Source organism: Lonchura striata, chromosome 4A (genome assembly GCF_050655825.1).
Source record: "Lonchura striata isolate lonStrDom1 chromosome 4A, ASM5065582v1, whole genome shotgun sequence".
NCBI lineage: Eukaryota > Metazoa > Chordata > Aves > Passeriformes > Estrildidae > Lonchura > Lonchura striata.
Genome location: NC_140742.1, coordinates 11,248,376 through 11,265,804, shown reverse-complemented (window position 1 = coordinate 11,265,804; position 17,429 = coordinate 11,248,376). Strand labels below are relative to the sequence as shown.

Here is a 17,429-nt window from a genome sequence, read left to right as displayed (position 1 = left end):
TTCTTAAACAATAAGATTTAGAGATTTTTCAATATTTTCTGAAGTTTCTTGCTAAAACTCCCAAAGAGTTGAAGTTGTTGAAGCGGGAAGGTGCAAACCACATAGGATGCACATGAAATATCTCCGGCCACTGGACTTCACTGCTGGAAGGACTGGAGTCGTAGGAAGTAACCCCAAAACATGCCAGCAAAGCTGTTCTGTGGCCCAAAGCACAAGGTTTTTCTCCTCCAGAGGTGCCAGCTCAGCCAGAAGTCAGTAATGTGATTTTGGTGTCACTGTGACTGGCAAGGACCTCCACTGTTGGAGATGGGCTCTGCTCCATTTGGAGAGGGAAGACAAGGCATGGTGGAGGAAATGGATGTCATGCAGAACAGCAAAATGAAATGCTGCTGTGGAAAGGTCAGTGTGTAAGCCAGGAGAGCACCCTGATGGGAGATGCAGGGCACAGCTGGGGTAAGGAATGTGGCATCTGATGGTACCCAGTGCCAGGCACACGGCAGGGCTCTGTGCCTGCTGCTACCTCACCCCACTGTCTGTGGCTGCCTCTTCTCTGAAAGCATTCAAGGCCAGGTTGGATGGGCCCCGAGCAACCTGATCCAGTGGGTGGCATCCTGGCTGGGGGCTGGAATGAGATGATCTTTAAGGTCCCTTCCAACCCAAGCCATTCTGTGATTCTGTGTTCTCACACATGCCGTGGTGCATAGCAACTCATCTGTTGGGCCATCTGCTGAGCTGCCTGTACTCAAATTAGGACTGCAACTCCTCCTTCCTATGTGCAGCCTTTCAAATCTTACACCCTCCTCACTGCAAACCTTCTCCTGCTTCATCCATTACATCATCCATCCTCATCAGCTGGGACTGGCTGCTAGGACAGGAGGTGTTTGGCAGCCTTTGCATTGTCTCTCACCCTCAGATCAATCCCCTCACCTGGGGAGAGCACTTGCCTGCACTCTGTGTGCTGCCCTATCAAACAGGGTCATCATTGCAGAGATGGTGCAGGAATCCCCCAGCCAGCAGTCAGCATCTGCTTTTGCATTCTGTATTTCTAAGTCCCCAGCTGGGGATGGTAGCATGGTCTACTGCTGGCCATGAGTCATGCAAATCTTATGCCAGGCAAAGCAAAAATGGCTGCACCATGCATGGATTTAATCTCTCAAATAGAAAGTGAGATTTTCACTTATTTTTAAGAAGTTAACAATTTCTCTGCAACTCTGCTTTTATTTCTCACCATAATTCTATCTGGCTGAAATATCTTTTTGTGGAAAATTGTGTGAGTGAGTTGTTACACAAAATGAACTGAAATTGTGCATTTGAACATATTCATATCCATTCATTGCCTCCAGTTTCCAATCACAAGCTGGTAAATGCTGCAGTTCCCATACCACATCCCATCTCTACCAGTGTCACTGCAGCTACCAGAATCTCTGATAATAATGCCAGATTCGGGGGGGTGTGTGTGGGGGGGGGGGGCGGTTCACTGGGATGTAAAATTCCTACCTGCTTTTCTCTTCCCAATCCCTTGCTGCCGAGGACCATGGCTCTGTGCTTGACCTGCATTCAGCCAATTCATAGAAAAGCTGAAGAGAAAAGCCTTGAGCTCAACCTGACATTTAAGTTCAGTGTTTAGAGGTGATGAGACATCACCAGTCACAAGGTACTGTTGTTGCTCGTAAGGAATACGTAGGAAAACAGTTCCAATCATTTAAATGTTCCCTATAAATATAGTCATAATGGGTTAGAATTTGAGACTACATTTTCTAGCTTCTGTTTTCTCTCTAAGCTCCTGTTTTGCTAAAGAACATGAGGTACCATTTCTATTTCAAGGAATTTTTTTCTGATGAATCTAAGTACTTTGTACATGAAACCTTTTCATAGAGGACAAAGAGGTATTCCAAGCAGATTTGTGCAAATTCATAAAGGCAAATGAAGGCTTCACATCCAACCTTCCAGTCTGACTCTGCACCTGCCTGATTCCAGCAGTTTATTAAAGCCAGTATTTGCTTGGCCTTTCTGTTCTTTATGGGTGCACTTGACTCTGGAAGGGAAAAGTTTTGTGCTAGATGGTAGAGACTCAGTTATGCTACAACACCATATTTCATTGCTGCTGTTGCTGTGCAGGCTCATGTGCTCTTTCTTGTTATCCCAGCAAGGAGCCACGAAGATTGTGCACCATGAACTAAATCTGGAGTGATTCTGCACAACCATGTTTCTACTCAAAAAGGTACTCTGACTGCAGCAACCTGAGCTGGAAGTCAGAAGTGACCAGCTGCCCTACCACAAACTGACCTGAGGCTTTATGCCCATTAATAGTATAAGGTCTTACATCTGCATGCTTTCCTCTGCTCCTTATCTTTTATTCATATGCATAGATGACACATAAAATATCTGCTTTCTCTAAAAACAACCCAATCTCTGAACTAAAATCTATAACAATATGCTCATACAGAGATCCCAGCTCCATTTCCAAATCCAGTAAACTCCAGACACAAGTCAAACTGAAACCTATTGTGGGTGCACAGTGACTTCTGAGTAGATCAGAGTTAGGGCCACCACTGATGATGTCTTCACATAGCTGAGGCTGCTAAACTACAGCCTCACCATTCCTTAGACCTGTCACTGGGGACCATCTCTAGGACTACCCCTCTCCATCACTGTGTTCTGGGAAGGACTGCACAGCTACAGCTTCACACAAGCTCCCCTTGACTCTTCACCTCCCAAACTTGTGCTGCCCATTCTCTAATGGCAAGTTTCACTGGAGCACCTCTGAGCCCACGACAAGGTAAGTGCCACAGTGAGGGGAGCTTGTACTGACTGAGAACAGCAATGCAAATATGCTTAATCTTCATCCAGCTAACTACAGCTTATCTGAAAGCTGGCCATATCTGCCAGCTTCTGCCTTGGCACAATTTCCTCCAGTTTAACAATCAAGCTGTTTGCTCCAGCAAAGAGCACAGGCAAACATCCCTGCAGCCCATCTGGACTGCTCTAATGGGTAAACTGCTTTAATCTACCAACCAGCAAAACAAGTTTGCTTACAAGTTTTAGAAAATAATTTCAAGGACCTGGAAATATAATGAAAGGCAAATAGATCCCTCAGTAGGACAATGTAACAGAACTGCAGAGGGCATAATTCCTCCTTCATTCCACTTAGCAATGCTGCTGTTGCTGGGTTAAAACTGGGCAGTTTACTGAGCATATGCAACATAGCCCTGGAAAAGACAGGCTGTAGGTTGCTCTTCTCCCAGCTGCAGACTTCTGTGGAGAAAATGCCTGGTAAAACCTTATTCACTCCAAAGAGAGATAAATCATAGTAATTGCACTTTAGGTTTTGCGATAAATGCAGTCTCTGGCAAGGGTAAAGGATTTGACAGAATCCAAATGAGGGTTTGAACTCCACAGGGGACAAGAAAGCCTCTAATACCCTCTCCTTGAGAGTGAGGCTGAATGCTGGTTGTGGTAGAAAACAACTAATTGCAGCAGCAAATTTGCGATGAAAGTAAATAAACAACCCTGATGGATCCTAAACTCTTGTTGTTTTCTGACACAGAAAGTCAGACACACCCCAAGTCTAAGGCACTAGGGGTTGGATTGGGGCTGAAAATAGGAAAGTATCTTATTAAACCAACTATTCACATCCATCATATTAGGAAATGGTCCTAGTCATTCAAGTTCCATCTCTTCATTCAAGGAACATTAACAAAGAAAATTTTAAATCTTGTGCAATTTAGGATCAAGACTTGTTGCATCTTTGGCTCTCACTGTACCTCTAATTTAATCCTCTTCTATAAATTTTATGCTAAATGTGGGATTTTCTGGAATGCTTCAAATCCAAAGGTTTCTTCCATAGAGGGAACTTGTTTGTTTGCAGAAAAGTAACAGATTTATGGAACTATAAAAATAACACCACAAAATCTCTAATAGGACTGCTTGCACTGAACTGGTTAAGGCTGTTGCTGTGGACTTCTTCCCTAACCCACAAAGAAATTAGAGACCTCATATTGTGTCACGTGAATTACGTGTTTATAAGTAAACATATATAGTTAAAGAGAAGATCTTCCAGATTAATTACAAATCTGCTAAATTAACTCATGGCTCAGTGCTGTTCCATGTCCCACCTCCTGCCAGGGGAAGGTCTGGCAGCTTCCAGCTGCTCTGCCATGGACTTAGAGCTCCTGATGCTCCCAGGAGCAGCAGGGACAAGGGTTTGGTGCTCAAGGAGCACAGCCCTGAGCCTCCAGCAGCTGCCAGAACGTCTTGGAAATAAAGTCAGAGGCCTCCCTCTGCATTTAAGGAGCCTGCTGGGCTCATTCCTGGCCTAGGGGTGCCTCTGCCTCAGCCATGCAGGTGGAGGGAGGGCTGGGCTCTACTTTTCACCCAAGTGGCTGCAGTGCCCCCGTCCCCTGGATCAGCCCCTGGGGCTTGAAGGAGCTCCTGGTGCCCAGCCACAGAGGCTGCAGAGCAGCATGGAGGGACCCTGCTCTCGTGCAGGTTCACAAGCCAGGCTCACAGAGATGTTCAGGCAGCCCGAGGTGCAGGCAGGCACCTGGGCCCTGAGCACATTTTGTGTATCTGGTCTTTGGGAGCCTGCCAGACCACCTCAAAAAGGACAATGGACTCACATTTCCTGGTTGGTTTTTTTTTTCCCCTCAAAGCTTGCTCCCTCTGACAGGTTTTCCCTTCTGCACGCCTTTGCAGAGTGAATTTTCAGCAGTCCCCGAGTCTTTGATACCTCCAAGTACCTTCTCAATTCACAGCAGCATGAGGTGCCACTGTTTTACTGTGCAAACTTGATCTTGCAAATAACAAAGCCAAAAGACTTACAACTCCCATGGTGTCATTTTTTTATACTCTGACATACTCAGAAATTCTGTTGTAATTTCCTTCTAAGTAGTCTAGGGTTAATGAGACTGAAGAGAATAATAGGAAGGAAATAAATAATTATATATTCTCTTTTTTTTTTTTTTTCAACATGTCCCAAATGTCACCTTTGACCTGGCTTTCTATTTCTGGCATGGACTAAACTCCCTCTATTTATTTAGCAGCCTACACACCATTACAGTAACATAGCAACAGTACTTTCAGTTGTGAATTTGAAAAAAAAGCAAAGCAAAAAAAAAGAACATATGAACATATTAAAACTGTTAAAGCATTGCAGTCTAGTAACACTTCAATAAATACCTTTTTTTTTTTTTTCCTTTAAATATTATTAAATTTTATTCCAGAATTATTAAGCTTCCAGTCTGCAAACCCAAAGGAGAGGGAAGCACAGGGGAACCAAAGCAGTGTCACCAACACAGAGCCTGTTCTTCCTATGCCAATCTGATTGTCCCTAAACCTTTCTGTTTGTATGTCTTAATGATGTTTCAGCTTGACTATTTATCGGGCTCAGAGCAGATGAAAGCAGGAGTTTGGGGAGGATTCTGAAAGAATGATGGGGTTTAGCTGGCGGCTTTCCATCACTTTTCAGAAACAGTTCACCATTATTTTATAATCTGTAGCTCAAGGCTGGTGTGACACTCAGTTACCTGTCAAAAAAGAATATTTGGAAAAGTATAAAGTATAACAGTAACAGGAGTAATGGGAGTAACAGTCCCATTTTCAGCTGACAGTCCAAATCTCTCTGTTCTACCAGGAAAATTAACCAGTGAAGACCTATAAAAGCAGCCCTGGGGTCAGGGGAGGACCCAGTGAAAACATGTTGCAAACCTTTTTACAGTGGGAGCAAAGCGCTTGAAAATCTCAAAAAACCCAATTCCCTGAGCTACTTGAGTGCTTCTTATTTTTAAACCTAAGGCCTCAGCGAGAATGCAATTATTTTCTTAGGATGGTTTCAAAATGTTGAACTTATTAAAAATAAAACTTCTTAAGCTTGCAAAGCTTCCACTATAAATATTAGTAAACAATCCAGATGATGTAGCTGGGACAGCAGTGAGCACTTGGCCAAGGAACATTATCACTTCTCCTGAAACTGTTTCTTCACTGCTACTGTAAACTCAGCTGGCATCTCTTGGGATGTTTCCTCTCCTCCCAGGGGGATCTGATCAGCTCTCGGTCACCTCGGAGTGCTGGGGGCTTTTCATGGAACCAGAACAGCCCCTGGAAGTGCAGCTTTGCAGCAGGCACACAAAGCTGGCTCCCAAACGCAGGAAAAGCTCTGGCAAAGCTCGTGGCTTTACTGCTCCGCTTGTGAAGTCTGCAAGTAAAACAGAGCTCATGCTTGCTCTGAACTATTGGCTTCTCCTTGGCACGACCAGTTTGTGTCAGCTTGAAAAAAATGGCTCCACAACTGTAAAATCCTTGAACTTCTACAAACAGTTTGCAAGTCTGGTATGTAAAAACAGCCTGCTCACAAACTCCGTGCGCTGCTGACATTACAACAGTTGCAAAGTTAGAAAGGGTCCCCTTATAGCCATTATTCTGTCCAACAGAAATATGAATACATAACCCACGGTCTCAAGACTTGGGAGTCACAGGATGAATATTTATCACTAACAGGCCTCACAGAAAGTATTGTCTTTTAAAAAAGGCTTTGTCAAAAATGAACCAAAAACTTTCATATGACAATTTAAGTTCATTTTAAATTAACACTCTCTTATAAGTAGTTTCAAATTCATACTCATAGCAACATTTTACTGCCTTTCTCTAAAATGCTCTATGACAAGGGATCCTGGAAAACTGAAATGTGCTGTTCAGGGCTTTTGTGGAAAGCTACAATGCAGTTTTGACTGCAGGGGTCAGGTGGGGTTTTTGGCATCAGGAGGAAGGGGAATAACAAAATCTCTAAGAACAGTTGTCTCATTCTAACAATTACAATGCTATGAATGGATTAGCCTCAGAAAGGGAGTATTTTTCTGGCACAAAGATTAGGCATCAGTTTTGGTACTTTGAACAAATACTAAGCTGCAGCAGATTTTAGAATTGAGTTTTGCATGGCTATGTGTTTGTTGGCTTGTTTGTTTATTTTCTTGATGCAACACAAACTGAAGCAAGTAAAGGATATTATTGTAAAGCAGAAAAAAATTGAAAAGTTAAAGTATTGCATTTTATTTAACAATTAAATGAGAGAGAAGAAATGTATTTTATCTGGCTGCATGTCATGTTTTGACATGCAAATTATATTTCAAAACCAGTATTTTTTCCTTGTCTTATCACATTACTAAGTCATTTCCAAATCAAATGAAAAGGACAAAAAAAGCAAATAAAATTACTGTTTTTCCAACTAATAACATTTTAGGAATAAACTTGTCCCTTTCCCTAAAAACTTATTGCATTTTCATAACAAATATTCATAGCATTTTAATGCATCATTGGTAGAAGTAATGTGTTTATCTATATTTCCATAGATTTCATGCTACAACAAAGACTTTACCAAAGTACAACTGGTAATGCATTTTCCTCTGAGCCATGTTTGACTGTATCACTCCTTTATTAACCACTTGAGTTAACAGTTCCTTCTCTATTTCATGTTTTTTTAAGGCTCTATTTTTGAATGCAAAGACCTGATAACTTATGGGTTTCTGTTTTGAATAGAAACCAATAGCTGGACATTCCTGTGCACTGAAAACATGCAGTCAAAGATTAAACTGGGGCTTCAGGACTATTATTGCTCCACCCAAATAAATAGTTCAAGGGAAATTATTCTGATACACAGGTTGCCAAGAACAGCAGTGTTTTTTAGAAATTATTTCTTTCTTAGAAGTCAACCTATCTCATTAAGCATTGCATTTAAACTATCAAAACATCATTAAAATGGAAGAAAATGGTCTAGAATAACCATCACATTTAGCCTACCAAAACAAGGTCTGATTCGCACATAGCTAATTACAAATGTTTAATTCCAGTTCTGGAAACTCCTCCCTAACATAAATATTCTGCTGTTATTTTACCACTGAGATCAATTTGTACAGGAGTTCACAGAGAGGGAACATACAGACTGTCACACAGGACCTTCTGTTTGAAAGCCTTAATTTTCTCAAAATTCAGTTCTTTTTTAATACACAAACCAGATAGAATATACACTGGATTTTAAAATGAAGTAACAACAGAAAAAAATCATAGGCACAAAACTTACAACTGGGACGAGCTAAAGGGCTCTGACAACGTTCTGCACCCCACGTGACTCCTACTTCCACACAGCCTTTGAACCACAGCTACAAAACCCGCACAAATCGGTTAAATAAACTCAGGGAGCTGGGGATATTTATTCCAGGAAAGTGTGAAAGGTGGTCACAGTTCTCTGTTCAAAAGGGACAGCACTCAAGAGGTAAGGCTCTGTAAGAAGCATCTGGAAATAAAAAGACTTAGGGATAAAAATTAAATTTGGATTTCTTCTTGATAATATTTTCCAGAAACTTCCCCCAAACCCCACACCAGCAGAAGTACTTGACCTCACAAAGCACTTGGGGATTTTTTTCAGGGGAGGGTGGCAGTGTCCTCTGGTGACAGCAGCCCAATGCTGGATGGCAGAGCAGATGCTCTCCGTCCCACCCGCCCTTCGCTGTGCCCTGCGACTCCTGTTCCTATTACTTGAGCAAACTCTTCCATAATTCTACTTTACTTTTTCTTCTTAGTAACTTCCTGTTTGTTCTCCTGATAAATACCAGAACTTCAGCTAAAAATGGAGAAGTCGCCTAGATTCTCTTATCTTGTAAACCCCCAGCCTTGGTGTGCTGCGGTTGGGTCCTGGCAGATCCCCCAACGGTCAGAGGTGCTGGGCTGGGCTCTGCTCCGTCCTTCTGGCAGCACTTACTGCCCACACACAGACACAGCAGCAAAGAGCTCTGCCCCACCAGCTTCTGCCATAGGGTTCATTAATTGACACCTCTATTTGTCTTCCCAGACCAGACACTCCATGAAGAAGTGTGGTAGGAGCAAGGCTGCATTTTTTAATATGGAGTCCATTTCGGCATCTTGTTCTAGAGATGCTGACAAGGAATTTTGATTTTCAACAATGTTTGAAGAAAGCAGTCACTCAAGTAAAGCAGGAAACTTGCCCTTTTTTGATCAAGTGGTCTTCCCTCATCAATTGGTATAGTACTGAAGATTAAAAATAGCTCTTCAGCTGGGCTACAGCTGCACAGCGTTAATTTAAATGGAGCTGCAGTGACTCACAACAAGCAAACATCTGTATATGGCCCTTTACTACTGCAAACCACATAACGCTAACAGCAAGTAAACACTGGCAGGGCATTCAGAGGAGCTACTGCTGCTGTTCCACGCCTGTGTGACAAACAATGGGACAGCGATTTGAGGAGAAGTTGCAATTAGCTGTGTGTTAAAATTCCCATCTCCTCCTTCTTGTCAGCATATGGGCAATGTGTCTTCTCAATAGCACTGGACTCTTATTTCATTAGACATTTTCTAGGCCTTCTTCAATGTTGTTTTTCCTTTCATTGTGACTTTTTGCACTGGCTGCGTTAAGTCCTTTGTTTTCAAGGCCATGAAACCGTTCCTTCCTTCCACCTCCCCCAATAAACAAACAACAAATAACAACAGTCAGTGATCAGATATATTTCCCCATGAGAACTACCAAGGAGCCAGCGATTCAATGCTGACATTACAGAATTGAGATGGATGTACTCAGCACCAATATAAGGAACTGTGAAACCCATCAAATTTGAAGCAAATTCCCCCATCACATCTAATTTCCTACAGAGGCTGGTATTCACTGATCCACTAAGATCAACAGCAAAAATCTTCATTGAGTTTTCCTCCTGTGGGGCTGAATTCAAGCTATGACTGATACTTAACATTTTTTGTCTAGAGCAGGATGGACTTTACCTATATCACCACCACTTCTTAGTTTTTGTGAGCAGCTTCTTCCTCTGTCTCCTGCCCCATACGCAGCTTCCCGCAGCTTTGGCTGTTCCCTGGCACCCCTCAGGCCCACGCAGACCTGGTCGGTGAGAAAAGCTGGAGCCAAGTGGGGAAATGAAAGCAGCCCAGCTTTCGGGTCACACTTAGAGGACAAAGTACTGCAGCACACACCAAATGCTCTCCTGGGAGACTCCTTGCACAACAGCCTCTATAGATAGGCTGACGTGGTGGTTTCATGGTTCAAGTATCAGATTGAGAGAAAAGCATTGTCCATGCCATTAAATCACTATTAGAGTATTTGCCTGATGTAGCAAAGCTCCCTGTGCTTTCTAACGAATTCTTTGTGTTTAGCATTAAGCTCTCTGTTTTTACAGAAAGTTACACTGGGGTAATTAATCTCATGTTCGTTTCCTGCACATGCAAGACAGCAGCCTTTGTTAGGGAATGATAAGACACTTCTAAGAATAGTGTTACTAAGAGCATCGGCTTTGTAAGACATTACAGGAAAAATATAGACTCTTAACACCTGCTTTTCACTTTCAAAGTTTTGAAAATAATGTTCTGCTTACCTAGAGGCAAATTCTGACTTGATAATGCATAGAAAACCTAATTGCTTTCACCAGAGAACAAATATAAATGAAGGTATACTTTGGTATTTAGGGTCCAGTCTTGGAAAGAATAATTTGTTTAATTTTATAAACACTGCAAATATTCCCAGTGGCTTCAGCGGGACTATTGCAGTTCCCAGTCTCAGAATCTGAATTAATTTCTTTTTCTGATCTTTTAACCACATATACCACTGAAATTAAATGGATTTTCTTAGTTATAGATGCAATAGATGAAGGATTAAGAATTTATCTGTGTGTAAAGCACTGGACCCTCGGGTCAGACCTTACAAAGGCCGGATGCTAAACTCAGGAAAATGTAAACTGGGAGACAAGCGCATGAAAGCAAATGAGGCTGGGCAGCGTCCGAGAGGTCCCACGAGCAGCGGCCAAGCTGGCACTCGAAGCTCCCTGGAAGCGCCGGCTCAGACCATGGGCTTTTCCAGCTGAGCACAAAGGGTGGTGTTGAACTCGGGCATTTATGTATGTTGTCAGCTTAGAACCGGAGCCAACACCATTCTCCTGTAAGCGGTTGACACTTGACACCTACTGAAGTCAGTTTAAACAGGCATTGTTTTAAAGCTCTGTTGTTTTTAAGCAGTCACTGTGGTTCAGCCTGAGCTATCTGCTGCCCCAGTGCAAGATGCACAGCTGCCGTGCTGGTGAAACTCTACGAAAAATAGGGAAGAAGTAGTTTACAGCAGGTGAGAGACGATTTCCATTTGGTTTGTAGCATCCAGTGTGGAACCAGTCATATGAGAAAGGACATTAAGCTTTGTTGTACTTGCACTTTCTGCTTTATTATGGACAAATAATAAATCTTTATCCTTATCCTCCTAACCAGAAAACAAAGCTTAATCTGCAGAGATCTGGCCGATCTAATGGTGTTTGGAGAATAACATAGACCAAATTTCCCCTGGTTTTGTAGTGCAAAATCTGAGCAGAGCAGACTGCAAGTAGCCTTGCGAGCTGATCAGAGCCCCTGTTGTGACTATTATCTTGACTGTATAATGGGGGCTTTCAAACCCCAGCTTTATCACACTCTGTTTTCTCTACTTTGCCCTTTTATGAATATTGAGTCATCAAAAATAGCTTCACTGACAGAGTTACTAATGATACCAGCTGGGTGAATCAGTGGCCCTTACACTGTGCCTGCCATACAGTGCTATTAGTACACTCATTACAAAATACAGCGAAAATGAGATGCCCGTAATTTATTTGCGGCTCCCGTGAGACACATCATAATGGTTATTTTACAATTGGAAAATGCTAACTGAACAAAACAAATATTCAGCCACTTCAATGCAATACTGTGGTCTACAGGCAGAAACTCTGGCTAGGAATAAGTTAAAAATAATTCCAACATCAGTAAATTATCTTTTCTGCTAGTTTTCAGCCAAAGAAAAAAGATACGCTACCAAATGATATCCACCATATTCTTCCACAAGACAGTTATGCCTCATATTACCGGGAAAAGCTAACATCAGCACTCCAGAGAAAATGCTGATAAACAGAAGTGAATGATGTAAGCTGTGCATGCGGCTCGGAGCGCCGGAGACACGGCCAGCGGCATCCTTCGAGTACGGTGCAGAGCTCCAGGGCAAGTCAGGTTAGAAGGGCATGACTCAAACGGGTATTACCGACTCCAAAAGTGTCACAGCAGAACATAACAACATGCCTGATGAAGAGCCACCACAAATGAGTATGCAAAATGGCCCATGAGGGGCTTATATTGTTAATGCTGTCCCAAGCAAAATTTTAAGGGCCATTTATTCCTACCCGGAGTGCTTTCCTCGCAGCCCTGCAATGAGACAGTTTCCTATGTTTCCCACACACATCCTTTTTTTTTTTTTTTCAGACAAACAGGCAAGCAGATAGAGAATGAAACAAGGGGCCCATAGTGCAGTTGCAGATCTCTATGCAGGGCTCGCTTCTTCTCCCCAGCCCCCTTCACCTTTCATCTATCAGGAACTTTACAGCACAGCATCTTCCAGCACCTCTTTATCACAGACCAAAAAGCTTTCTGAAGCTTTCTGCTAACAACAGCATCTGGCATTGGTAAATAAAACTATTGCATATGTTACCTTTAGCAAGTGTCATAGAAATTACAGAGCATCTTAACAAAGCCAAGCCTCAGAATTTAAATTACTAGAATTTTGGCTGTTTGGGTTTGGGCTTCCCCCCCCCACACCCCCCCTTTCCTTTCAGGATGTTCTTGTCCGTCCCTGGAAAAGTGACATCTGCAATTCTATTACAACAATTCTGTTAGTTACGGCAACGTTAACTGAAACCGAAATGTGGTTTTTAACCTAAAATATGTTGCATAACAGCTCAAGTACTATATTCTTACGAGCCGAGAAAGGTTAATTCCAGAGGGCAAAAGAATATCGGAGGAAACTAAAATACTCCATAAACGCATAGACTTGGAATTCTTTTTGTTTTGGTCCAAGGCGAAGCCGAAACGGGCGAGAGATTTCAAAGGAAGAGTCAGACAGCGAGCACATGCCGAAATCCCCTTAGCGAGAAAAAAATATCAGCAAAGCCTCTGCACTTACGTATCTCTTGAGTTTCTTCTCGGGGGGGGATTTGATGAGCCATCCAGTGCAAACCACGTCCCCCGAGCTCATGTTCCCCCCGGGCGCGGAGCGGCGGAGCGGGAGCCAGGGTGCGGGCTGCCAGTGCGAGTGTGCTTGCTATGTGCGGCTGTGTGCGCGGGGATGCGAGTATGTGCGGGATGTGTCTGTGAGTGTGTGCGGGATGTGTCTGTGTGTGTGTGCGGGATGTGTCTGTGTGTGTGTGCGGGATGTGAGTGCCTGTGAGTGTGTGCGGGATGTGAGTGTGTGTGTGTGCGGGATGTGAGTGTGTGTGTGCGGGGATGTCAGTGTGTGTGTGCGGGGATGTCAGTGTGTGTGTGTGTGCGGGACGCGTGTGCCCGGCTGTGCGTGTGTGCGTGCCGCGTCCGCCCGAGTGCGCGCCGCTGTGCGCGGCCGTGTGTCCGCCCGTGCGGGTGCGCGGCTGTGTGTGTGTGTGTGTGTGTGTGTGTGTGTGTGTGTGTGTGTGTGTGTGTGTATTGTTCCCAGCCAGTTCGCACCGCAGCAATCAGCTTCCTTCAGCTGCGCTCCGCTGCGGCTCCAGCCCGCGGAAGAAGTCATGACATTGATCACTGACACGGCCAGCCCTCCCTCCGCCGCCAGCACAATGCAACACACCGAGCACGTGATGGGCGGCCGGGGCTCGCCGCTGCGGCACCCCCGGCACCGGCAGCGGCAGCGGCAGCGGGCGGCTCCCGCGGATGCCGGCCGTTCCTGCCCGGAGCCCCGGGGATAGCGGCCGCCCCTGCCCGGAGCCCCGGGGATAGCGGCGGTCCCTGCCCGGAGCCCCGGGGATAGCGGCTGTCCCTGCCCGGAGCCCCGGGGATAGCGGCAGCCCCTGCCCGGAGCCCCGGGGATGCCGGCGGTCCCTGCCCGGAGCCCCGGGGATAGCGGCGGTCCCTGCCCGGAGCCCCGGGGATAGCGGCCGTCCCTGCCCGGAGCCCCGGGGATAGCGGCCGTCCCTGCCCGGAGCCCCGGGGATAGCGGCAGCCTCTGCCCGTAGCCCCGCGGATGCCGGCGGTCCCTGCCCGGAGCCCCGGGGATAGCGGCTGTCCCTGCCCGGAGCCCCGGGGATAGCGGCGGTCCCTGCCCGTAGCCCCGGGGATAGCGGCTGTCCCTGCCCGGAGCCCCGGGGATGCCGGCAGCCTCTGCCCGGAGCCCCGCGGATGCCGGCAGTCCCTGCCCGGAGCCCCGGGGATGCCGGCAGCCTCTGCCCGGAGCCCCGGGGATAGCGGCCATCTCTGCCCGTAGCCCCGGGGATAGCGGCTGTCCCTGCCCGGAGCCCCGGGGATGCCGGCAGCCTCTGCCCGGAGCCCCGGGGATGCCGGCGGCCCCTGCCCGTAGCCCCGGGGATGCCGGCTGTCCCTGCCCGTAGCCCCGGGGATGCCGGCGGTCCCTGCCCGGAGCCCCGGGGATGCCGGCGGTCCCTGCCCGGAGCCCCGGGGATGCCGGCAGCCCCTGCCCGGAGCCCCGGGGATGCCGGCGGTCCCTGCCCGGCGGGGCGAGCCCCGCGGCTGGGCCGTGGGAGCGGCGCAGTGTCCGCGGAGGTCCCCGTGGGGACCCGACACGAGAAGGGCTCTGGCCGGAGCGGGAGGCAAAACCAGGGCCCGTGGGGGCAGTCCCCACTGAAACCTCCACTACAGCTTCCAGCATCGCACAAGCTTCGTTAGTCTGTGGACTTAGTGCTTTTTCCGGTAGCATTTAGCCCCCTGTACAAATTGACTTGATTTTTCTGCCCTCATCATCACAGATTTTTTAGAAACATACTTTTTCAGAAAGTGACTTCAAGGAGACTGCCAGTCCACTGTCACAACTGAAAAATGCACCCACAGAGTGCATAATGTTGCTGATATCCTTGTAGTTTGTGCCTCTTTCCAGGGTGGGAAACTCTTGCCTTTGCAAGGACAGGGCAATCTGTGTTCATTTTTCAGAAGACTTTGTAAACTCTTGACTTATTTAAAGTGGACGCAGTGGTTCTTCACTGATTTAAGGAGTCTGTAATTTCAGAGGAGTCTCTCATGCCCCTGGCCAGGCACAGCCCTGGCAGTGCAGCCTGACTCTGCGAGGTGTGATAGCACCAGCAGGCCCATAGAATTTAATGTTTTCACAGAATTTTTCAGGTCTCTGCTGGGGCTCTTTGGCAGGGCAGGCTGACAACAGCTTGCAGTGTCACTTCTTGAATCTCACAAACTAGAAGTGTGTTTTTCAATCTTTTAAGCAAAAAGGTGATTGCAATACGTGTTTATTATATTTAATATAATATGTGCTATAAATGACATAACTGTATAAATATAGGCCCTATGTAAATTCACATAAAAACATAAATCTGTACAAACTCATAGATTCCTGTTGCTAGTGCTTTACATTATCACTGGTCTCAAAGGAATACTACGATAAATGAAAACTGTCACGAAAAAACTATAAACATATTTCAAATGTGCTCTGACTTTTTTAGGTATGTTTTTGTTTGAGAATGGCTTTCATGCAGTCTTACAGTATTATTTAATTCCCAACCTTCTATTCTACTACCACCTTCACTCAGCTCCGTTTATCCATTATCCACAGTGATGTTTTAACAACTTCACATGTTTAATAGCAGGTTTGTTAGCAAGGCTTTGCAACACTTCTTCCTGAAGAGATATATCAAGCCATGGAACTTATTTAGGGAAAGAAAGTCACACTTTCCTTCCATATGTGACTTGCCTGTGTCACCCTGACAGGTACAGTAGCCTTAAATGAAAGGCTTTAAAATGTCCAAATGTCAAAATAAAATTACTTGGGATACACTTCATGTGTTATCTCTGCACTGTCCTAGCACTATCCATTTTTTACTGGATCATGCTTCAGACAGATGGCTTCCCTTGTGCAGCTGCATCGCCGTTTGCAGAAAGGCAGCAGGGAGAATGGCGAGGGGACAGGACAGGGGAGAAAGGAGCCTGGGCTACCAAATGAATTTAAACATTGAATTAAACCAACTGAATTTAACCATTGACTAGCAGACCACACCTTAGGGAGATCTCTGGCTCTGTCTTTGCTACGCTCAGTGATAATGTTGCTTAAATCACCAGCAGTCCCCATCCTTGTCCCTGCACTTCTGCCATCAGCTCCACTGTGCAGACGTGGTGGATTTGTGTGTCTACATGAGGAACTGAATCACAAACCTGACTCTTTGGAAAAGAATGAGTCAAATAAAGAGAGAGATTATTTTCCAGCTGTATCAGGACTAGTTTCCTGATCTGATAAATGCTGTGGCCTGCAATAGCACATACCTTATCAAAGGAGGGGGTGATGCAGGGGCAATAAGAAGAAATCAGCAGTTGCTTAAATTGGCACTTCTGCCCAAAACCCGCCTGCTGAGTGGTAGCCATGGTGACAGGGAGGGGTGCAGTGATTCTCTTCCCTGCTCGATGTGTCACTCCTCTGTCAGAGGCTCCTGTCCTCTGGAACTGCTGGAATGGCTCAGCTGCTTGCGAAGCACCTGCCCGGCCACTTGCACCCAGCACATTCAGAATTAATAACATCTGTGCCAGCTTACTTATGGTGCCAGTAGCCTGAGGAGAAATACAGGAAGCCATAATTAAGCAGAGAATGTGGGGGTTAACGTGTTTGTTATGAAAGCTGCTGTTGCCTTCTTGGTATTTGTGCTCCAAACATTAAAAGAGCAAATAAAGTTATTTTCTTACGCTGACAACTTTCATTGTGCTGATAATGTAGCACAATGCATGCATGTGTTTGACAATAACAGGCTTAAAAATTAATGGTTTCTTATCCTGATGGAAGAAGTGGGATTTCACTTTTCCCTCGATCCATACACAAATTTTTCAGCCACATTTAAATAATGAAATTATTTTCTTAAATCCATCATCATGATGGTGAATGACAGGGTCTTTGTTTTAAAAAAATACAATTGAAGACATTTGTAGAGGGTGAAGTGATGTTGGAAATAGAATGGAAAATTCTCAATCCTCTCTTCTACTGCTGAACAGGTTTTTTCCCCTTCCTATGTACATTATCCCAGAGGTGCTCCTGCTGTCATGGAGCAGCCTGGCCTTGGCTGGGTTGGACATGGGGGAAGCATCTGCCAGCTTCTCACAAATGCCACCCCTGCAGCCCCTCTGCTGTCAAACCTTGCCACACAAACCAACACCGCCCTCACCAGACTAACCTCATATGTGCCTCTAGCAAAGACCAGAGCAACCATGGTCAGTCTGACCCTGATGTGTGTGCAGGATCCCTAAGAGAATTCTCTGCTTGTCATGGAAGTACTGGTTTACTCCTTTCATTTCCTAACTTAGGCTACTGATGTTTCAGAGGAAAGCAACACTAATAAGGCAGAAGAGAACAAAATGGCTGCTTGCATTGATGGGAAACTCCTTCATGACTTGACGGACCACTGATAGAAGTTAAGTCTGCTATT

General features: G+C 45.5%; 1 protein-coding gene across 2 annotated transcripts in view; it reads right to left on the bottom strand.

Moving 5' to 3' along the window:
- GAB3 (GRB2 associated binding protein 3) overlaps positions 1 to 13,571 on the bottom strand; it is a 64,564-nt gene extending 50,993 nt beyond the window's left edge. The window contains exon 1 of one of the 2 annotated variants that reach the window (XM_021547884.4): positions 12,977 to 13,571. In XM_021547884.4, the coding sequence (XP_021403559.1) occupies positions 12,977 to 13,048 (72 nt within the window). In that variant the 5' untranslated portion in view covers positions 13,049 to 13,571. The remainder of the gene's footprint in view (positions 1 to 12,976) is intronic. The other variant, XM_031504796.3, reaches the window with a different exon arrangement.
- Between the last annotated feature and the right edge of the window lie 3,858 nt (positions 13,572 to 17,429).